This window comes from Pleurodeles waltl, chromosome 8 (genome assembly GCF_031143425.1).
Source record: "Pleurodeles waltl isolate 20211129_DDA chromosome 8, aPleWal1.hap1.20221129, whole genome shotgun sequence".
Lineage (NCBI taxonomy): Eukaryota > Metazoa > Chordata > Amphibia > Caudata > Salamandridae > Pleurodeles > Pleurodeles waltl.
Genome location: NC_090447.1, coordinates 180,639,642 through 180,664,159, shown reverse-complemented (window position 1 = coordinate 180,664,159; position 24,518 = coordinate 180,639,642). Strand labels below are relative to the sequence as shown.

General features: G+C 45.9%; 1 protein-coding gene across 1 annotated transcript in view; it reads left to right on the top strand.

The window, feature by feature from the left end:
* The window catches only part of URB1 (URB1 ribosome biogenesis homolog), a 683,114-nt gene extending 659,954 nt beyond the window's left edge, over nucleotides 1-23,160 (top strand). Inside the window, exon 39 of the mRNA XM_069204026.1 lies at nucleotides 21,791-23,160. Within this exon, the coding sequence (XP_069060127.1) occupies nucleotides 21,791-22,011 (221 nt within the window). The 3' untranslated portion in view covers nucleotides 22,012-23,160. The remainder of the gene's footprint in view (nucleotides 1-21,790) is intronic.
* Nucleotides 23,161-24,518: the final 1,358 nt, after the last annotated feature.

The following is a 24,518-nucleotide window of genomic DNA, read 5'->3' as shown; positions in this document are numbered from 1 at the left end:
CACAGTGCCACGCTAAATGGAGGAAATCAGCAGCCGGAGCCCGGCATCTCACACAAGCGTCCTCTGCTCGTAGCCCCATAGCACACAGGCTTCGAGGAGTATAATACAAGCGGTGCAGAAACTTAAAATTAATAAGGCGCAACCTATAGTTAGGCGATAACTCCTTCATATGCGCACAGCACTCCTTCCAAACATCCTCTGAAATGTCCTTCTGCACATCAGCCGCCCACTTCGCCCTAGCCGCCAGCCCCAGTCCTCCCCCCTGCTCCTGTAATAAGCTTCTTCGGCGACTGCACACTCCACAGCACCTCCAACGAACGGCAAGTCAGTGGAATCTCAGGAAGACTGGGACACCACACCGCGCGGGCAGCATAGCGCAGATCCGCAGCAGAAACAAGTGATGCAGCGTGCTAGCAGGCCCATCCCCCAGTATTTCCCCCGGGGACCTCAACCTCCCATCGGCAAACCAGGCCTCCAGGGATACCAAGTCCGAAGTACGGAGAAAGTTCTGCAGCTGCGAGTCATGAAACATCGCCTCATCCGCCACAGCCGTCACGGACTTAGACGGTGAAAAAGGCACACGCACCCCAGATCTTTTCAGCAGGACCGTCCAGGCCCTAACAGTACAGGCAACCGTATCCACGCCCCGGGGTCGAGCCGTAACAAATTCCCAAACACTCTCTGAAGCCCATCCGGCCACACCGCGTCGCTCTCCGGCAAGGTGCGGTAAGTAGCGAACCCGCCGTATCCAATAATATGCAAAGTGAGCCTGCGCACAGTAATAATGAAGCGCCAGATCAGGGGCTGCAAGTCCACCCAACTCGAACGGTAGCACCAATTTTTCCCATGCGATACGAGGCTGACCCCCAGCCCAAACCAAGCAAACCACCGCAGAACGGAGCCGCTGTAGAAAAGCAGCCGTACGCACCAGAGGAAGATTAATAAACAAGTATAAAAATTTGGACAATACCAGCATCTTTCCCACCGCAATCTGTCCAGTTAAAGACAAAGGCAAAGAACGCCACGCCACAATTCTTTCTATCCTCCAGCCAAGACATGGCTTTCCCATAATTGAGCATTATTCTCATTTTCCACTTAATTATGTTTTTAATCTTGATCGTGACCCTTTTGGATTGCCAGTAAACAGATTAGTTAAGGGGTCTCTAATCAATCTTAAATTCTTTCACTCTCCTGCCATACTGAGTGCCTGACCTTCTTGATTCAACGGCAGCCACCATATATAAAAAGATCTCCGGCAAAGAGCCCCCGAAAGGGGAGCCCGTCAGATATTGCACCAGCCGGTCTGACGAGGAGCTTCCCGATGATGAAGCATGACACCCTTTCGGGTGTGTGAGGGCTCTAGCTCCTAAACTTTAATTGTTCACCCTAGTGTTAGGAACAGTGTACTTTTTGTATTGATTAGACGTATTGGGAGTACGTACACTGGACCTTCAATTCTCCCGATCCCTCTTTTTGTTGATATTTCCCATAATTGGCCAGCCATAACGTCTCAACATCGCAACTTAACCAAAGTCCTCAAATATCTAACCGGGCCATCTGCCCAGACAAGAGGATAGCAAGACCGACAGATCACCGTTCCGGACGAAAGAGGCAGCACCACAGACTTAGACCAGTTTATCGTTATTCCAGAGATTCTCCCGAACCAGACAATCCCATCTAACAGCACGTCCAAGTTTTGCACAGGCTCCCACACATACAGCGCAACGTCATCCGCATACATCGATGTTAGAATTGATCTCTGACGAAACGGCAACCCTCTAGCAACGTGGTGCTGTCACAGAAAAGCCGCCAGAGGCTCCATTGCTATCGCAAAAAGCAATGGAGATAGAGGGCACCCCTGTATGGTTCCACGCTCCACCGCGAAGGGCTCCGACACACATCCATTCAGCCTGAGACGAGCCACCGGCTGCGAATATAACAAACGTATCCAATTCACAAAGCGCACACTCATTTCCACTCTCTCAAGGAGACAAACAAATATTGCCATACCAGGGAGTCAAACGCCTTTGTAGTGTCCAAAAACACTGCCAGAGCCTCGTCAGCAGCAACCGAACCAACCACGGCAAAGAAGGTGCGTAGATTGTGAGCCGTGGACTGTCCCACAATAAATCCTGACTGATCCGGCAACACCAATTTAGTCATCAGCGGCTTTAACCGTGCCGCTATCATTTTGGCCAATATTTTGTTACCCATGTTAATCATAGAAAGCGGGTGATACGAATCGCAGCTGTATGCATCCTTCCCAGGCTTAAGAATCGTTACGATGAGCGCCTCACGCAGAGAAGCCAGAAGGACCCTGTATATACCTCTAACAAATGGGGCGCCAAGATATCAGCATATTCTTTGTAAAACGCTGGGGTCAAGCCATCCAAACCGGGGGCCTTATCACCAGGTAAATTACGAATCGCTGCTTTAACCTCTGCCTCGGTAAAAGGAGCATCAAGATATTCCCTGTGCGCTCTATCAAACCAGAGGAGACTGATCTCCGCAAAGTAGCCCTGGACCACCTCCTCTGACAATACAGAAGGAGCCGAGTCCCGATCCTGAAAAAATGTAGTAAATCTCTTTGACTTCAGTCGTTCCCACGACCCGCTCCCCTCTTGAATTGTTCATTTCAGTCACATAACTGTTGGCCCAAGGCCTGCGGAGCAAATTCGCCAATGTGCGCCCAGCTCTGTCGCCCTCTCCGTATCGCCGTGCTCGTGCAAACTTCCCCAAGAAGTGAACCTCCCTCAGAGACGCCTCTTTGTATGAAGACACCGCAGCCCGAAGAGCCGCCAGCGTATCACCGGACCACTCCTGCACCAAGCAGGACTCCAGTTCCACTGTCCGAGCCTCCAGCTCACATCGCAGCGCATGCAGCACACCGTGCTGCTTCGATATACAGAGCCCTCGAACGACCAACTTGAAAGCCTCCCACAACGTGCCAGCCAACATTTTGTTCAAAATATAACACAATATCATGACGTATCTTCTCGCGGAACATCTTGTCCCGAAGCGCCCCCTGAGGCAACCTCCACATAAAAGCCCGCGCAGGCCCGCCAGGTATCTCCAGCTCCAACCGAACTGGTGAATGGTCGGACAGCTTGCGGGCCAAATGATCAGCGGACCGGGTCCACAGAGCCATATCCCGCGAGAGCCACATCCCGCGAACCCAGCCAGCGGTCCAGACGCGACCAAGTACTATGCACATAATTGCACATAATTGACGCAAGTACCCTCCCTCGCCACGCCGTGCTTCATCCGCCACAAGTCCACCAGCATCGCGTCCTCCATAATCGCAGATAGAACATGTGCAGCCGACGGATGCTGTACCCGAGCCGGGCTCTCCCTATCTAGAATGGGGTCAAGAATCACATTAAAATCTCCCCCCCCCCCAAAGCACTGCACTTCCCCCCAACGATTCAGTCAGTCTCCAGACTTCACTAAAAAACTCTGGATCATCTAAATTAGGTCCATACATCGACACGAGTCGGCACGGCCTGTCCAGCAGCATTCCGCTGAGTAAAACATAGCGTCCATGAGGATCAACAACAATCCTACGAGTGCGCCACTGCAGCCCCTTGCGTATTAGAATCGCTACTCCCCTGTCATAACGCAAATAAACAGAGCCGCGACATTCTCCAACCCACCCCGCCTTTTAATAATGCAGAGTAGCTGCCACTAAGTGCGTCTCTTGTAGCATGCATATATCCACATTCTGCCGCTTAACATATGCTGACATAAGTCGAACCTTTCATCTGTCATTCAGGCCGCGTACATTCCAAGTGAGACAACGGATCAAAGTCGCACCCACCGATGTCATCCTTGCATCACGCCATTTCCGAAATGCAGCACTGCCACTCCCCCGGCCCGGCCATCCTCACTCAACCACAAAACACATTTAAGAGAAATCAAATAAGCACAGAACAACGAACCCGAAAAAAAACCCAACCACCACCCACACAGACCCCCCAACCAGGTCAAGCCAAAAACCCTCCCCCCATGAAACACATATACCCAACCAAGCATATAAACAGGACTCATCCAGCGGGCGGAAAGCTAGCCACCCAACCCGTCCTCCTAACCAAGACAGGGAAGGGCGAGCAAGGGTCCCAAAATTAAGGAGCATAATCAGGACGGAAACATAAAAGGTTCCACAACCGGAAGCAAGCGGCACACTCAAAGGTCCGGAGAGACAGGCGACGTCCACAGCAGTCAATCATTATCGCTTAGGGACCCGCGCTTCACAGCACGATCATCCGGAGCCGCTGCCACAGATTTCCGAGGAAGAGTCTTAGCAAACTTCGCCGCCAGCTTTGGATTTGTAAAAAATTGAAGGGTCCCACCATGCTGCACTTTCAGTTTTGCCGGGTTAATGAGGGAAAACCTAGCATCCGTCTGGGCCAGAGAGCGCTTCACCGGCAAAAACGCCCTGCGCGCAGCCTGCACCCCAGGGGTGTAATCCGGGGAAAAAGCTCAATTCAGGGTTCTTATAGATTACCGGCTGGCGCTCCCTAGCCAGCCGCAGAATCGCATCCCGATCACGGTAATTCAGGAGCCGAATAATGACAGGGCTTGGAGGGGGCCCAGGAGGGGGCCGAGGTCCAAGGGACCGGTGCGCTCTCTCCACCACCAGCAAACGAGACAGCTGGCTGGGGAAAGGGTCAGAGAGCATGCCCTCCACAAAATCCTCCATTCTGCCCATAGCAGTGGACTCCGGAAGGCCAACCAGTCGAAGATTATTACGACACGAGCGAGCCTCCAAATCTTTGTTTTTAGCCCGGATGACTTCCAACAACCTCTCCATGCGCAGCAAATTATCACGTTTGTCTCGCTGCGTGTCCTCCATCCCAGAAGTTCGTATCTCCAGCTGATCAATACGGGACTCATGATCATCCACCCGGGCTCTGATACGATCAAGCTGCTACGTTAGGTGATCCAGCTTCCCATCTATTCCAGCCAGGCTAGTCTTCAACTCCATAAACATGGCCTTAACCGACCCATCCAAAGACCCCTCCTCCATCATCATCTCCTCTGGCTGAGCCACAGATGGTCCCCCTCTCTGCCGCCCCCCCTCAAAGGAGAGCTTCGCTTGTTTCTGCTCCGCCTTTCCCATCTCACAAGCGGCAATCTGTCACCAGCCACACGCCACCAATGTTGTGATCAACTGGCCACCACAGGTCAGCTACCCGTCCACCTTCACAGGCTCCACCAATATCCGCACACCGGCCCCCTCCGCCGCCAGCAACGCCGTCCAATCTGGAATATGTGTTCAGCTCCAGACCAAGCGAACTCCTGTAGAGCAGAAGCCGGACCCCACAATATCACCCGTCAGCCACAGCTTCACGGCCAGTGGAACCCGTCCACCACTCCCACAGTAGGCAGCTTGTCCACCCGCCGCTCCGCCAGCATAGGCACTCCGCCGCCTCCCGTCGCTCACCAGGCCAGCCGCCTCCACATCGAGGCCACACTGCAGGCCCCACCAAACAAGGAGCCGGATGTCAACACTCCACTGGTATTTTCAGCCTCTGGGGCCAAACTGCACAGATCCAGGGTCCTACTTCTTACTCCGCCTCAGACCCTCTCAGCAGTCGTCAGCAACGTGGCCTCCTCCCGGCCACTCAACCAGGGGGCCAGAGAGCCAGGGGCCGCGGTCCGACTCGACCGCCGAATGGCCTCCCGGCACAGCCGTCAGCCAACAAGTGCCCCCAGCGGCAGCGGGCGCGAACACAAGCTGCACTGAGCCCCCCCAAAAAACCTCCACAGGCCCACAGCGCTCCGATCAGCGCCGCACGGCCACTCGCCCGTCTAGGCCGCGCGGCGCCCAGCCCCCGCCGAGGCCAGCAAGCCTGCAGGGGTAGCAGGGACAAAAATCGTGAGGGGACCGCGGTCCGAAATGACTGCCGTTCGGGCCCCCCGCGTAGTCCCTCAAATAAGTTGCGGCGGCACCGAAGTAAAGGCCCCGCCGTCAAAACAGCACGGGCCAAACACGGGCCCGCGGCTCACTGACCTTCCGCGCCACGAGGTAGACCACCTCCGCCGCCTACCTCCGCACTGCCGCTGCCACCACCGACTACTCCAGGCGCAGGCAGGGCAACACCAGTACAGGCACACCCCTGCAGCACCGTCACCGCAGCAGATCCGTCCTGAACGGAGAAATGTCCAAAAAGGCCCCCTGCCTCAGCGGAGCCTCACAGAGTGCCGGCCATCTTGCTGGCTAGCTAGCTCCGGCCACCTCTTTTTTTGCCCCTTTAATCTCTTACAGCAGTGTAGCTTCGGCCGGGGCTTGTCTGAAAATACTTTAAAAACGTTTGTTGCTATGGGAAATACATTTAAGTTGACAATTTATTTTATTGCCCATTTGTAAAAATTTTGCTCCATTTTATGCAGACTTTTATATGATCTGGATGATTCGGGTTCCCAGTGAGTTTTAAATTACCAGGGGCCAAAAAATAGACCAGAGCTTGTCATCTTAATAACGGACACCGTGTTATTTTACGGTTGTGTATCCCATGAAATTATGGCCACGTTGTTCTTCACCTCAGTAGTGCACATGGTCCCGCTCCTAAACACAAGTAAGCGTGGATCAAATAAAATAATATACAAACTCTGCCTGCAGTCTTTTTGCTTAAATCACATTTTTAATTTACACAATACAAATGCTTAATCTGCAGTCTGTGTGTTTTTTATTTCCCCAATTTTCTTTATTTATGGAAGTTTTTACCCATTTTCAGCTAACTTTGCCTCTCATGTTTGTTCCATGATAGATGGCATGCTTAAAGATTCGAACAGTTAGCTTGCTGTGCTCAATTCAATAATATTCAATACTTTCTGTCTCCGCTGATCATGTTACAAGCATCTAAAATATCTCAAAATGCATTAAAAACGTAAACACCGATAGAAAGGCTGATTCCCCGAGAATCTATATGGTTATTTACAAGGTGCAGTTACTAACCAAATTCAGAGAGGTCCTGGTCAGAGTGTATAAGTGCTACATGCAGAGTGCTTGTTTATCTACAGGCTCATTGTGTATATAGAAACTGAAAGTGATGGAAGCAGAAGGGCCCTTAAGCATGGCTGCATAAATTCATTATGAACTCTCTGAGCATACTTTGGAAAAGGCTAGGATATTAAGCCAAGCATATGGCCTACCCAATGCAGCTTTTTTCAGGGGAGAGGAGGCTCAACCTGCAGCCTCACTCCCCATTACTAATGTTCGTTTTTTAACTTAGAAAGTGCTGCGGCTGAGATTCTTAAAGGCAAAACTTGCCTTTGACTTAAATGGTTTTTTTAAATGGTAGTTCATGGTTTGTGTTTTTATGAAAATTACAACAGGAAACTTTTCATGGATTTAGTTCGTCTACCCCCTTTTTTAGGCCAGGCCAGGATTAAGAGCTCAGCTGTCGCGGGGCCAATGAGGTCAAAATAAAGAGCTGTAGGAAGTTGGCTCTGTATGTACTATTTCAAAGTAAGAAATAGCATGCTCAGAGTCCAAGGGTTCCCCTTAGAGGTAAGATAGTGGCAAAAAGAGATAATTCGAATGCTCTATTTTGTGGTAGTGTGGTCGAGCAGTAGGCTTATCAGAGGGTAGTGTTAAGCATTTGTTGTACACACACAGGCAATAAATGAGGAACACACACTCAAAGACAATTCCAGGCCAATAGGTTTTTATATAGAAAAATATCTTTTCTTAGTTTATTTTAAGAACCACAGGTTCAAGATTTACAAACAATACTTTAAATGAAAGGTATTTCACTTAGGAACTTTAGGAATTTTGAATTAGCAAAATAGCATATACAGTTTTCACACAAATGGCAATAAGCTATTTTAAAACTGGACACAGTACAATTTTCAACAGTTCCTGGGGGAGGTAAGTATTTGTTAGTTTTGCAGGTAAGTAAACCACCTACAGGGTTCAAAGTTGGGTCCAAGGTAGCCCACCGTTGGGGGTTCAGGGCAACCCCAAAGTTACCACACCAGCAGCTCAGGGCCGGTCAGGTGCAGAGGTCAAAGTGGTGCCCAAAACGCATAGGCTTCAATGGAGAAGGGGGTGCCCCGGTTCCAGTCTGCCAGCAGGTAAGTACCCGCGTCTTCGGAAGGCAGACCAGGGGGGTTTTGTAGGGCTCCGGGGGGGACACAAGGCAGCACAAAAAGTACACCCTCAGCGGCACGGGGGCGGCCGGGTGCAGTGTGCAAACAGGCGTCGGGTTTGCAATGTAGTTCAATGGGAGACCTAGGGGTCTCTTCAGCGATGCAGACAAGGGGGGGGCTCCTCGGGGTAGCCACCACCTGGGCAAGGGAGAGGGCCACCTGGGGGTCGCTCCTGCACTGGAGGTTGGATCCTTCAGGTCCTGGGGGCTGCGGGTGCAGTGTCCTTACCAGGCGTCTGGTTCTTAGGAGCAGACAGTCGTGGTCAGGGGGAGCCTCTGGATTCCCTCTGCAGGCGTCGGTGTGGGGACTCAGGGGGGTCAACTCTGGCTACTCACGGGCTCGCAGTCGCCGGGGAGCCCTCCCTGTAGTGTTGGTTCTCCACAAGTCGAGCCGGGGGCGTCGGGTGCAGAGTGCCAAGTCTCACGCTTCCGGCGGGAAACGTGTTGTTTTCAAAAGTTGCTTCTTTTTTGCAAAGTTGCAGTCTTTGTGGAACAGAGCCGCTGTCCTCAGGAGTTCTTGGTCCTTTTAGATGCCGGGTAGTCCTCTGAGGCTTCAGAGGTCGCTGGACCCTGGGGAACGCATCGCTGTAGCAGTTCTCTTGAAGTGGGGAGACAGGCCGGTAGAGCTGGGGCCAAAGCAGTTGGTGTCTCCGTCTTCTCTGCAGGTTTTTCAGCTCAGCAGTCCTTCTTCGTCTTAGGTTGCAGGAATCTGTCTTGCTGGGTTCTGGGAGCCATTAAAATACTCGATTTAGGGGTGTGTTTAGGTCTGGGGGGTTAGTAGCCAATGGCTACTAGCCCTGAGGGTGGCTACACCCTCTTTGTGCCTCCTCCCTGAGGGTGGGGGGCACATCCCTATCCCTATTGGGGGAATCCTCCATCTGCAAAATGGAGGATTTCTAAAAGTCAGAGTCACCTCAGCTCAGGACACCTTAGGGGCTGTCATGACTGGCCAGTGACTCCTCCTTATTTTTCTCATTATCTCCTCCGGCCTTGCTGCCAAAAGTGGGGCCGTGGCCGGAGGGGGCGGGCAACTCCACTAGCTGGAGTGCCCTGGGGTGCTGTAACAAAGGGGGGGAGCCTTTGAGGCTCACCGCCAGGTGTTACAGTTCCTGCAGGGGGAGGTGAGAAGCACCTCCACCCAGTACAGGCTTTGTTACTAGCCACAGAATGACAAAGGCACTCTCCCCATGTGGCCAGCAACATGTCTGGTGTGTGGCAGGCTGCTAAAACCAGTCAGCCCACACTGGTAGTCAGGTATGGTTTCAGGGGGCATCTCTAAGATGCCCTCTGGGGTGTATTTTACAATAAAATGTACACTGGCATCAGTGTGTATTTATTGTGCTGAGAAGTTTGATACCAAACTTCCCAGTTTTCAGTGTAGCCATTATGGTGCTGTGGAGTTCGTGTTTGACATACTCCCAGACCATATACTCTTATGGCTACCCTGCACTTACAATGTCTAAGGTTTTGCTTAGACACTGTAGGGGCATAGTGCTCATGCACTTATGCCCTCACCTATGGTATAGTGCACCCTGCCTTAGGGCTGTAAGGCCTGCTAGAGGGGTGACTTATCTATGCCATAGGCAGTGTGAGGTTGGCATGGCACCCTGAGGGGAGTGCCATGTCGACTTACTCGTTTTCTCCCCATCAGCACACACAAGCTGGCAAGCAGTGTGTCTGTGCTGAGTGAGGGGTCTCCAGGGTGGCATAAGACATGCTGCAGCCCTTAGAGACCTTCCCTGGCATCAGGGTCCTTGGTAGCAGAGGTACCAGTTACAAGGGACTTACCTGGATGCCAGGGTGTGCCAATTGTGGAAACAAAGGTACAGGTTAGGGAAAGAACACTGGTGCTGGGGCCTGGTTAGCAGGTCCCAGCACACTTTCAAATCATAACTTGGCATCAGCAAAGGCAAAAAGTCAGGGGGTAACCATGCCAAGGAGGCATTTCCTTACAAGAGCTTTAAGAGGTATTACTGAGAGAGGGACTTTTGCTCCGCCTAAGGCTACGGCGTTTGATTGGGCCACTGACAACGGTGCTCGTTTTGTAATTTTTGCCATGCAGAAAAGCCTGTTCTTCACACAGCAGGACTGGTGACAAGCTAATGATCAAGGATATAGGCATGATCTGTTTACTAAGAAAGGTTTTTATAAAGTCAGTAGGCCTGACTTATTTATTGTGAAAAACATATGATAAAGCAAATAGGCCTTCAACAATGAATTGTTATTTTACTGTGTTGAAGCCTGGAGTCAAATATTTTGTTAAATGGAATCTCACAGAATACCTTAGTAGGCGAAGTTTTTGTTTATGCCTTCTGAGAAATTCTTGGAATAGAGGACAAGCACTTAATAATTTATTAATGTTTTGACAACTGGAATTTTATACAATTTCTTTTCATTCCATTATTGCTTACCTGATGATTTCTTTATTGGAAAGGCACCTGATAAATATAGTAGGTCTGAATTGTTTATGGTGGCAAGCCAATGATGCGTTCATGGGGAAATGTTAGATCTGATCGGTTTATTATGAAGAATTGCAGCGGGACTCATCGATATATTCTGAAAACATATGTTAAAGGCATTTATTGGTGGATTCTTTAATACTGTGCTAAAGATTGTAGACGGATATTTTGTTACATGGAGTTTCACAGATCACCATAGTAGGCAAGGGTTTTGATGCTTTTACCCCGTCTGAAAAACCCTGATGGCAGAAGATTTCCACTCTGATAATCCTTAACAGACCTTCTTCAGATTGCCTTACAAAGATGTCTCCCAACCTTTAAAATACATAGATATGTACATATGTATGTTTAGTTAGTTATATGTGAGTGGGGGTTTCCATAGGAACATAGGATTGTTTTCCTAATAACTTTGGCACTGTTTGATTAATCTCAACAAAACGTTAAAAAAAATCAACCTCAGCTCCTTAATGGAATCTTTAGGCCTGAGAAAAAGGAGTGTCCCAAAACATTTTTCCCCCATGCAATTTCCATAGGGAAAATTGAACAGTGATAGATAAAAAATGACTGAACACAACATACAAGGGGGCAGGGTAAGGATACAGTGCCCCCTAGCCCTTGCAAGTGTGTGGGTCCCTCCCTGGATACAAAATTTGCAGGAGTCCCATGGGTCTAATTATTTTTAAGACAGAATGTGGGATGGGTGTCTCAGGACAGTTGGACGTTCGCAGGGGTTTTGCTGAGAGCGGGGGAGTGGCTGTCCGTGAGTGGTTGCTGCAGGGTCAGACCTGTGGCAAATGCCCTATTGTACCCAGCCCTCAGCTATGCGCAGTGGGTGATTGGCCACAGTCACAATGTGATAAGAAATTACTTTTTTTTTTTTTTTTTTTTTTAAACCATAAAGGTTCACTGATGAAACAAAGGTTGAAGTGGTGAGTGGAGTTAAATGTGAGGAAGGTAGTAAGATTTTAACTTATTTTATAAAAATAATTTTTGAAACTCACTGAAAAAGCACTACCATTTTAAAATAAAAAAGCACTGAAATTCACCAGTTATACCGAACTGACATAAGTATTGCACAGGACCAGACTTCATAAGGATTGTAATATGTGCAGTCATAATCAGTGCATCGTAGCGGTGCAAGTTGGTCTTAAAACAGTTCTGCTTTTTCAGTGAATTTCTACGTTTTTTTTTCATCATTAGTTAAAACCTTATTAACTTCTTCACTTATAACTCCATTTCTACATTTTTGATTTATTTTTCAGTAAAAATGTATATTTTCTTTCACTGAAAAAACAAAGGTTAAAGTGATGTTAATAGTGATGTAAAAATGTCAATTAAAGTTTTTCAAAATTGAAAATGTCACACGTAAACTAAATTTTCACCTAACTGCAGTGTCACTTTATTCTTTATTTTCACTGAATTTCGGACTGTTTTTTAATGTGTTTTAAAGATGTTATTACTCTGCCCAACACTAACATCACGTTAAACGTAGCGTTTTTTTTTCAGTGAACTTTTTAGGGACTTTGTAACATAAAGTAAGATCATAAAGCTTTATTTTTTTAAATCCCACTCCTGCTGGGCTAGCTGTCAATATACCTTTATTTTTTAACCTTTTTCAAAACTGTTTAACAGATTTACACCAAATCACACAAAAAACACGATTTCTGGGTAGAAATATAGTTTTCTGCTAAATTTAGTGTAAATCCGTTCTACCATTTTGGTTGTTGCGTTGTCTAACATTCCTCTGGGAAGTTGCATAAGGAAAACAAGTTTTAGAATCTCCTCCTTTTCCTCACCCACTTCTTGACGGATTACCCTGAAACTTTCCAGGAGAGTGCTGAGGTAGCTCAATTTTTCATCTAACTGCAAATGAGTGTACTTGGGTGCCAGCGCTGGTGGTCCAATCTTTTGGTTTTCAGTATTCCCCTTAGAGACTTCTAACTGCAGATGACTCACCTTTTGAGCAATGTTTAGGTGTCTCTAGCCCAGCAAGGCCTTGCTTTGTGTACGGTTGAAGGGCGCATGTTGGCTCTTCCATCATTTGTAGATCGCGCCTAGGCAACGCATGCTCTGTCTCTTTGAGACATGCTGTTATCTACTCTGTGGAGTAAGTGCACGCCCATTACTGCCTGTTGCTTTTAATTGGTTCCTTGTAGCGCCTCTTGTGAATGTGTGTTTTTTACTGGTTTATGTTGCTTGGTTTCCTCCCATGGAGACTGCCCTTGTTACATGTAGGCTTACTCTGTTCTTAATCATGTTTGTCGGCGCACTATTTTTTCTTCGGTTTGGCTCATTTTCACGGTCAGAATGCAGACAGAGACGCTTCTGTCAAAATGGAATGCAAGTTAGTCATTCAGCCAGCACTTCCCACATAGCGTGGCACCCATTCACAGCCACCACGCTTTAATGTGATCTTGCACTTCCCTCGTGGCACACGCTTCACAGGCACAATGTTTTTTAAAAAAAATTATGCACACGCTTTGCGCAATGTTATTTTTATTTATTTAATTTTTTTTTAGACTGTTTGGGGATGCTCAGTGTAGCACCTGCTTCACGGCCACTGCACTTCCTTTGCTCTTTCGGCCCTTTGCTCGGCGCTGTACGCCTCCCCGCACACCACAATCTACACCCAGACTCAGGAGTGCCCAGCTGGGTCACCAGGATACTGCTTGCATGGGGACGGCTGCCGGAATTCGTCACTCAAGCGGCCATCTTCCTTGGCGGCTAGGTCACAGCTCCCGTTTTGTGGGCACTTCATGAAGCTTCTTTTTTTTTTTTACACATCCTTTTACCACCCCTCCCCATACCCACCTCCACCCAATTGACAAAGCCAATAGGCTTCCCATTGGCAAGACCTGTTGGCTTTGCCAATGCTTGTTACATTTGTCAGACCAGCCTTTGTTGTTTAAATCACTAGTTGTGATGCATTTTCTCAAGGGGTTACAGCACCTGTTTCTCCCTTCTGCTTCTATTATTCCGTAGTGGGGCTTAAGTTTAGTTTTGACTTTACTCATGTGTTCTGCCTTTGAACCTATGTGCTGTTGTCCCCACAGGTTTTTTACCCTCAAGGCAGACTTTCTGGTGGCCGTAACCTCAGTAGAGTATGAGCTAGTTACACGCCCAGTTTAACTCACCTTATACTAATTTCTACCCAGACAAGTTCACTCTCAGAACATTCTTTGCTCTGCCTCACCCCTCTAAGGATGAATGAGATTTTATAATGGCTGGAATCAAAAAGGGCTTTCAGCTTTTACATCGATCATACAAGAGAACACCACTTGGAGGATCAGCTCTCTATTAGATTTACTGGAGCAAAGAAAGTCAAGGCAGTGCAGAAGAGGACTGTCTCTTGCTGGATCGTGCTCTGCATTGAGATTTGCTACCACTGGCTAAAATGTAACATCTAAAAGGCCTGAGGGCTGATACCATTACAGCCAAGACTTCTTTCACTGTGTTGGAACGTGGAGTGCCTGTCCTGAACATTTCCCAGACGGCTATGTGATTGTCTCTACATACGCTTACGGAAGCACTACTATTTGGACAGCCAGGTAAGTTGAGACGGGCATTTTGCATGCTCAATCCTGCAGGACCTTTTGGTTTGAGCCAGTTTACAGACCCACTACCTGTGTGTTTCTGCTTTGGTATCTATTCAAGAGGTGAAGAATCTGCAGTTACAAGATGAACAAGTTACTTAACTTCTGTAACACTCTTTCTGGTACAGACTCGAACCACAGATTCCTCACTGACCCTCCTATCCTCCCCATTCTGTGAACTGGGCTCTTTTCCACCGAAAAAGGTAGAAAGTTATTTTTCAGCACACTGGTCACAACCAGTTTGATTTTGATTCCACATCTGCAGAGAAGTCATGAAGCAAGTGATGTCAGCATACATGGGCAGCACCTACATAGGCCTGCGCACGTCCATTCTGGCGCAGAGCAACATAGATACTGAGCTGCCGGCATGCAGAGGTACTGCTTATGATTTTCCAGATGCAATCTGAGGCTTGGAGAAATATTCAAAGGATGAGGAATCTGCAGTTAGATAGAATCTCTACAAGAAAGAGCGTTTCCAAAGGTAGGTAAGTAAGTTCTTCTGGTTGCCTTTAATTTCTTTCCTTCTTTTTTATAGTGTCCTTTTAGAATGTACAGCTTGCTTGCCCCTCATTTCATCTGCATTGCACTGTATCCCGCACAAACACTGCTTCACCATTCCATTCCATACCACTCCTGCTTGCTGCTACCTCCGGACCCACTGTGTGGTCCGCGTCTGCTTCAGAGATCGGAGCACAGGGCCCGTACACTTGGGACCTACCCGTCTTCCCCGCATAAGGAGGAACACATGGACTGAAAGTCACGCAGGCCTGGCTGAGGCCTACTCCGGAGACTCGCATTTGGTGAGAAACAGACTGAGAAACTGAGTGTATGACTGAGAGGGAGTGGAGCACTGCACTTGTGACTGAGAACTGCGCCAGAGTTACCCAGACATTGAGAAGAGTGAAAGGAAATACAGCAGAGAATGACTACCTGAGTTTTTGTATTGTGTGGTATTTTATTTTACTGTGTATTCAAGTACTTCTCATTTAGACAGGCAATCACAGGACTGGACATTCAAGTTATTAAGCTATTGGGTGTTAGTTGAGTGCTGAGCTTGTTGTATCCCCCACAAACTTCCTCAAAAAGTCTGTGACTTCTCGCGGTCACTACCACTGAGACTCCAGTGCTGAGGGCCCCATTCGCAGAGCCATGGTAAAACAGCCCCGGTACATTTGAGGCAAACAACTCCACGGCCGAGGCCCAGGAGCCCCTTATTAACCTCTGGCCTCCTGACCAGGCTCTGACAGAAATGATTACACCCTAATAAAAATAAATAAGTCAAGTGGGCATATCAGAGGGTTAAGCATAACTATCTGCCCATTTCCGATTTGCATTTTGCAGCAAAACTGATGAAGTGAATAGCTGATGAACAACTTTAGATGTTTTAAAGCCGATATCCTGTTGAGCTCTTGACAGAAAAATGTTAATTTTCCACATGGCACAAAATCTATTACAGCTCTCGTTCTGGTTAATGAGAGACTAGAGATGGATGAAGGAGCTGATATGACTAATCCTAAGGGATCTGTCAGCAGCGTACAGTGCAGTCAACCATGGCAGTCTTCTCTCCGAATGTTAGAATAAAAGTCTTACAATAGACTGCCTCAGGTCCTTTTTGTATGGCAGATTCCAGTTTGACTTACTACATCCATCTTGGTATCAGCACAAAACAAAGTGTGAGAGCCCCCAATTCAATCTACACTTGGTTCCTTTGATGGAAATGCTACATTCTGGTGGCATTTCTTTTTATAACTACACAGACACACAACAACTATTTAAAACATAGCCATCGCCCACAGAGAGAACTCATAATTTTGCTTCACACCTAATAACTAAAACCCAGTGGTTGGAAACAAGTTTCATTAAATTAAATCTTAGCAAGAAAGAAAATTTAGATGAGGGCCTACTGCTAACAGTTTTTCAAAATGGGTTTATTTATGGTATTATATTGTGCAGCTAAAGCATGGTGCACCAAGGCGCTTCACACAGAACACTAAATAAATAAAACAGAGAATTAGGTAGCAGTGGAGTACCAAAGGAATTTGAGGGAAGGGACTCTGTTCGCTGCAGCTTCAGGCCCTGCTTCAGTTTGTGAGGTCAGGAGGAAGATTAAAATCGCCTTTGCTCAGATTTGCATGATCCGTTCGACAGACGACACTAGATTAGTTCTTGTTTTCCTCTTACCAAGGATTCTTCCTCAGAGAATGTCGGAGGAGGAGCTGACTCCTTTTCGATTCTGCCCACATTGTAATGCTAAATACCCGTGGTCTGATCAACATGAGGTCTGTAACCTCTGCCTCTTTCCAGGACAGCAGTCAAACTGCAACTTCTTCCTGACCTTCTGGTTTAAGAAGACTCCCCCCTACCATAAAGAGCGAGACAGACGCTGGGTGCTTCTAGAATGCAGTCTTTTCCTTTTAGACACTCCAGACCTCTCGGGGAACAGGATCCCCTTGACTTTGAGGAAGAATTACCAGGTCCCTCAGAGGCACCAGCCGCAGAGTGCACACCCAGCCCCGAAACCAGGAGGTCAGAAACATCTGACAAAGAACACAACCCTTGTTGTGGGTTAGTCTGCCTGCAAAGAAGACGTCAATGTCTCCGTGCTGACCCTCGGCATAAGGAAAAACACACCACCCCAACAGACCATTTGGTAGCGAAGACCAACATTCCCGAGGGAGTTGGGCATCTAGCCTCGAACAAGCTAAAAAAGTAGCAGACCCAAAATTGCTCTCCGAGACCTGGTGAAAGCTGAGGAACCGTTTTAGAGCCGACACACCACCCACATAAAACTCTAGCACCTTGATGCCTAAAGGGGGCCCCAAGGCTTAGTTTTCAGAGCCAAAAACATCACAGACCATGTCAGAGCCAAAGTCGAGGCTGATAATCCGTTTTACACTTAGCTCGGAGACCTCTGCAGCCCCCCCAACCCCCCATTATTAAACAACAGGCAGATAAGCTTGATGACTGACAAAAACAGTCCTTCATTCACCCAGACATGGGCTTAATGTTGACAAAACCTCCACAGCAAAAGTACGTTTCCAAGATTCCTCCCAGCCCAAGGAAGAGAAATCTCACTTTCAATAAAAAATCTTTCATACAACAAACCTCTGCACCTGGGGCACAAAAAGCGCAAGGAGCAAATAACACCTCCTCGGCCTCCACCTCCGCCTACCACACCAAAACTGGTGCTACACGCTCTGCTTTTACCTCCACCACCTTCTTTACCACAGCTTCACACATCACCACTTCCTCAACCACCTAGACCAGCCCCATCACTCCTCTTCCTCCACCACCAGTCTCAAGATGAAACTCTTCACTCCCTCTCAGACACAGGCAACTCTATGGAGAGGGGAACCTGTACGATCAACCCACAGGGGCAGGGAGCAATCCATGGGAGGACTACAATATCAACAATTACACCCCACCACGAGGAACATGACATAGAGCAATGTTTCCTAAACTGTGGGCTGCAACCTGATTTTTGGTGGGTGGCAGACGTCTGAGCAATACATAAAGATGCCTTTAAATTTTGTGTTTCACTTGTCACATTGATTTAAAGACCGGCATCAAATGTCAGGCTGCTTTATTCTTTTACCATGGGAATTGGCGTTTACTTTACTTTTTCTGACTGCAGAGTGAGAGGTGTTTTTAAAGTGAATTATATGACTATAATATAGGATATTGATTTTCGCAATACACACCAAAATGTAAATACCTGTAAATGAACTGTATGCATCCAGCAGTTAGGATAGCAAAAATGAAGCACTTTTCTTTGTAAATCTGGAGGGTACTGAAAACAGAGATTTTTATACGATCAAAACAAATCAAAACACTTACTTGGTGATGCACACATGATAAATAGTCACAGAAACCCGATTTCCACACATTATCATTTATGTGCTATAATTTTTATCAGTAAAACTCTGTCTGTGCATATTTAGTGGCCCTTTCAATAGAAAATGTGCTGTCTGTAAATGACAATCCTCTACCGCACAATGCTTTTGTTAGCTTCAAAAATCACACCGGCTCATGTCAATTAAAGGTAGATGGGTCGCAAAAGTTTGGGCTAAAAAGTCTGGGATGTTGCAAAATCGATGGGGGCCCTACAGACATGCAACCCAAGGGTCAATATTCTTAGGCCATACCTAAGAAGATCAACAAAGCCAACCCAGCGTTCCCAGCCAGAGAGAAAGCAAAGGCAACAACAAACCTTTCATAACCCCTAGAACAACAGGGGATGCACAAGGGAAGGCTAACGGGGTAATGATGGTAGCTGCAGGGGTAAAGTTGGCTCCCCAAAGGATATTCGCCCCATGCAAAATACCACCACAGCAAAAGGTATTCAGACAGTAATATCTTAACTTTATCGAAGAGGAAGTTCAAGCCCTACTTCGAAATGGCACAATACCAGAGGTACCCCTACAGCAGGGAAAGTGCATATAACCCATGTTCTTACTCCTCAAAAAGGACAGAATATTCCAGCCCATCTTAGACCTCAAGCCGCTCAACCAATTCATCTTGTCTGAAGACCTTCATATGACCACCTTACAGGATGTCATTCCATTGCTGCACAAAGGAAACCCAGAACACCTACTTCTACATTACTATCCATCCAGCACATCACCTGTGCCCCCGGTTTGTGGTAAGTGATCAACACTGCCAGTTCACAGTACTACTGTTTGCGGTCACAAGAGCCTCATGGACCTTTGCCAAAAGTCTCCCAGTTGTGGCCACTCAAATCAGAAAGGCTTGCATCCACATATTCCCTTAAATAGACAACTGACTGATTTAGAGCGCTGGCAATATGCAGTGCTTAGTGCTCACTCAGACACAAACCAAAGCACCCAGTGCTGGTAAGAACTATAATGAAAATGTTTGGGATGATGGCATCATGTACAACGGTTGTCCCGAACACCAGATTACACATGCCTCCCCACCCCAAACAATGCTTCACTAGTCACAAGCAGAAAAGGTCAGCTGGAAGATCTAGCGTTGGTAAAGGCTGGCACTCAGCACTCTCTGCCTTTGTGGAACACCAACAATTTATTACTAGGCAGGCCTTTCTTGGACCCGCTTCTGCAGGTGGCCATTACCACTGATGGATCAAAGAAATGCAAACTTGGCGACATAACCGTCCAATCTACATGGGCCCATCTCCAACAGAGCAGGCACATCAGCTACCTTGAAATACTAGCCATTTCCCTGATGCTCAAAACCTTTTGTACATTTGTTCAGGACAAAGTATTTCTTATAAAGACCAACAGTATCACAGCAATGTACTAAATACAAACATTCTCTTCTGCTGTCCACCCTAGCTTAGCAGATTTGGTGCTGGGCAGTTTTTCACAACATACAGCTCTAGCGGAACACCTCTCAGCAGTAGAGATTTTGCAGACCTGCTAAGCAGGATGCAGCAACAAGTCCATGAGTGGGAAGTCCATTTTCAAGTTCTACAGCAGTACGTTTGCAGGTGTGGGAGTCAAACAACCTCTTTGTCACGCACAAAAATGCGAAATGCCCAGCTTTGCCTCCAGTTTCTTAGACACACACATAGTCCATCAGCAACGCACTATGAATGAGCTGGTCAGGAGTATTTGAATATACTTTTCAACCTCTCACTCATCCCCTAAGCGGTCCGGAAAATGTGGCAAGTTTCCATGACTCTCCTTGTGGTGGCACCAACATGGGCCAACAGCCATTGTACTCAATGTGGTTAGAGATGTCCATGTCCCCTGACTAAAAACTCCCCATCAGATCAGACCTTCTCACTCAACGTCGGGGATTAATCAGTCTCCCTATTCCCAGGAAATTAAATCTTGTAATTTGGCACCTGAGGTCTTTGAATTTGGATATTTAAATCTTCCAGAAGAGTGCATGGCTATTCTGTGTGAAGCACATTGGCCTACCACACAGGCGCGCTATGCCACCAAGAGAAAGTGATCCAACCACTAGTGTCTTGCCAATCAGTAACCCTTTTAATGAAATTGTGTATAATTTAATTTCATACCTTTATAGATTGACAAAATGTATACGTCTCCACCGGCAGAAGTAGCAGCATACATATAGAACAGGAAACACTCTTCCCTTTTTAGAGTTCCAGTAATTCTAGCTTTTATGTAGGGTCTTAAAAGGGTTAAACCTCACAGTTGTCCTCCAGCACCTGCCTGGAATTTGAATGAGGTCCTCACTAGGCTCATGGGACCACCTTTTTAACCTCTGTATTCATCAGATTTCCATTTCCTTTTTTAAATAGTGGCCCTCTTAGTAGCTATTATGTCTTTAATACATGTTAGTGAATTACAGAAACTCACTATCTAGGAGCCCTTAATTCAGGTGTATAGAGACAGAGTGGTCATTCATGTTAATGGAAAGTTTTTGCCTAAAGTGTTTTCTCCTTTTCTCTTGAATCAGTAAATTGAGTTGCCAGTTTCCTTCCCACAACCTAATTTGGTTGTGGAGAGGGCTTTGCACATAGTAGACGTGAAAAGGACATTATATTGACAGGAAGAAATCGTTTTGTAAGAAAACTGAACTTTCTTGCTTGTGCAAAACCATATACAGGTCAGGCAGTTTTGAAAGCACATATTGCTATATGGTTTGTAAGATGTATTCAAACCTGGTACTGTAAGGCAAACATAGTGCTCACAGTACTACCTAGAGCAAACACTATACATAAGAAGGGAGCAACCATGGCATTCTTGGGTAATATAACCTTAGCTTACATTTGTAAAGCAGTAACATGAGTGACTCCACACATATTCACAAAACATTATGTGGTGGCCATACTAGTTACTGCCAGCTACGGTTGGCAAAACAATGTTAAAAGCTTTATTTTAAACACCTGCCTCATCTGCCCACTAGCCACTGAGGGGAGGATACTGCTTCATAGTCATTGCAGAGCTTGTGTATCTACAGCCACACATGCTACAGACGGAACATGTTACTTACCTGTAATCCTCTGTTCTTAGTGTGTAGTATTATAGATTCACATTCACCCTCCCACCTCTTCACAAGTGGGCAATGACAGCCTATGTTTTTTCTCTCCTTCACTATATGCAGTGCACAGTGTGTGTGTGTATATATATGTATATATAAAATTACTGAGACACTCCACTTCATTCCCAACCTTACCCCGCTGTATGATCAGCCTCTAATGGTGAAGTCAGTGCCCATGCACGTCATGAACAAAGGGAGGAGTCACTTTATATCCCATAACTCCAAACGTCTTTGAAGAAAAATAACTTGAAATGGCTGGACCCAACACTAGATGGCAGGGGTATTCAAAACATGTGAATCTACAGCACTACACACAAATGCTTACAGGGTAAGTAACAGATTCTTATGGCCTTTGAAAAGCTAAAATCGAATGGTAGTGCTTTTTGCACCCTCTGCAGGCCAGTGTAGGTAAATCTAATGGAGTCACCTGGTTAAAACAACATACCCCACACATGCATAATGTCTCTCTGGGATTTGAGTGTAAAATATTGTTTTATAGCCATGTGAAATATAGCTATGTTTGAATCTTTGTTTAATGTTTCCATTCTGGAATATTTGTTGATTTACTAAGTGTTGTTTAACTTCACAGCTGCTCTTGTATTCTTGGTTTCTGTCTACATTGGCGATATGTGGCTATTGGCACAGGACACAGAGAAGTTCATGATCCATGTGAGAGCAGTATGTGAGGCAACACACGAGAAATCAGCAGGCAGAAAAGAAAAGTCACCAAAAGGAAAGGGGCAAAAACAGTCAGAAGAGGCAATAGTCATTATCTGCAAAGAAATCTCTGCTGTCACACTGCTACAATGAAATATTGAAGAGTCCAACTCTGAGTGAAAACTTGAATAGCAAATACATCATGAATGGTTTGATGTCTAGTAAATGTGTCTGTCAAACAGACAATATAACGTTCCTAAATAATACTTTTTTGGGGTGGAATTGTTAATGTTTGATACTTATAATTGTGATATGGATATCTTGTAATCTACTTAATGTCTTTAGAAGAAGGTTATTATTTTCATTGATAAACATCTTGAGCCAAGCCTTTGCTTAAAGAGTGTAGATACTGCCAGGCAGCACTTAATGACTTGAGCTCATACTTGCCTAAATTATCAAATATGGGCAGTCAATACGTCTTCAAAATGTTGTTGATTTAATGGCATTTGATTGACCATTTAGATACCTGAAAACAGAACAGGGATCTATCAATAATGGTGATATTATAGTGATTTGTTTTGTAAAAGAATATTCACTTAACTGGCTGTTGGAGACCCCTAACCCTTGTGGGATATTCCAAAATGTCTACTGTCTGGATTGGCTTGAGGAGCATATAAATTATTTTCTTGTGCTCAAAACATAGATTTCCATGAAGGTTAAGATATTCTGTATTTAACTAGACAGTACTAATAGGGTTTAAATTCTTTCAGTGCTGCTTTTTGTTCTGCAACAGAATTTACCAGTACATTACAGTATGTACAGTAATGCTTGTTGAATTGTAAAATGTATTTATAATGCAAGCACATTTGTTAAATGTTTTATATTAACAACGTTACTGATTATATTTTATATAATTATGTTTATGGAAACTGTATTTTCCTATTCTGTTTTAGTTTTTGTTGTTGTAGGCATAATTTGATCTAGTTACATATAAGTTCAAAATATATGAAAAAGTGCATTAGCCAAACGGTGAAAAAACTGTTGTCTCCTCACAGATCATGAACATTTGTAAAATCTCTGCCATCAAGAAACATACTAGAGTCTAATATCTTCCTATACAGGCATTGATGCTATGAGAATGTTTACAACAGTTTTTGCTCTTCTTTGTTCTTTACAGAAATATCAGCTGCATTTACCATTGTATTTCAAATCCATTCACATTGATGTTGATTAGAACTTGTAAAATGTACTGAACGATTATTTGGGCACAAATGTTTGCTGAATAAATCAATATCAAGACTGAAAATCTCGCATTAAGTATATTAGGACTACTATGGCTGGCTATCAAGGCTATCCATTCTTTTCCTGCCAATGCAAATTCAGCACTATTAACAACTAGACTGGTCAATAACATTCTTCACTTATGGACCTGAGGCGCAAGCAAGGGAGTAAGAGCCAATGAATAGCATTATCCAAGGTCTTTATTGCTGTTAGCTCATGAATGGCCCAACACTGTTAGCTATTTAGTTGCCCTGTTCGCACTTAAAAGAAATGTTGCTTGTTAGATCTTTTAGTTAACAGTGTTTTCGGAGAAAGAGAACACCCTATTTAAGGTTACTCACATATATGCCTCAGACCTGATCTTTTGCTTCATGTTTTTCATACTTATTCAGTGTTACGGAGGCAAAAACTCACAAGAACTTTGTGGTGAACTATTTCTAGCCCTAATGTACAGCAGAACCACTGATTCGATCGGCCAGCCGCAGAGGCCTGCCAAAGCTACCACTCGGCCAAATGATAATCTTGGCTTAACCATTTGTAAAGGCAACTAACTGCAGACGGTGCAGCATCATCATGTTATTTATGGCTCAAATACAAAACAAAAGGGTCCCAAAACTGTGACTCACAGGTACAAGACACAGCCAGTCATGAGATGGTGGACCTAATCAACAGGCCCAGCTCTCTGAAATCAACAGCCTTGCAATGAGCAACAAGTAGAACATTTACTTGTGTGCATCTGTCGGTCCTGTCTGCCTCCTTGTGGACCTTGCCTAAGCCTACCAGCTTTAGGCTTACCTTAATTGTTACTCTAAGGCTTTGGTGTTATCACATACTTGATACCAAAGACAAGATGCATGTAGATATTTCAGTAGGGAGCATCACGCATCATACATTCACCAGCGCCATTCCTAAACACCTCCCAAATCCTAAGCACTTTGCCTGATATAATGGAACATCTCCTTCACCAACGTCTTGTACCAGAAGGAAACTCCTCGGGCCTCTTCAGCTGCTGCTCCAGTAAGACCTAAAAGCTCACGATGTCTAATTGAGAAATCCTACCAGTATAGTGTATCTTTTAGCCCCTTGAGCTGCGAAATAGTTTTTTGGGACAATGTTCCCCAAGTTGAGCTGCATAGTTTGTCAATGTTCATCAGTCGATCCCCACCAATACGTCATCTAGCTGTGTAAACCCTTCCTCCTTAATTTGCCTACAAAGCGGATAATACAGCACATCTTAAAACTCCGTAGACAACGAGACGGGAAGGCAATGGTGATAAGAAACGGGCAGCATTGTATTCATCTTAGCATCTCGTTAGGAAATGACTGCACATACCTTGTTATCATCATCTCTGGCTCATTTGGTTGAGTCGGGTGTTTCA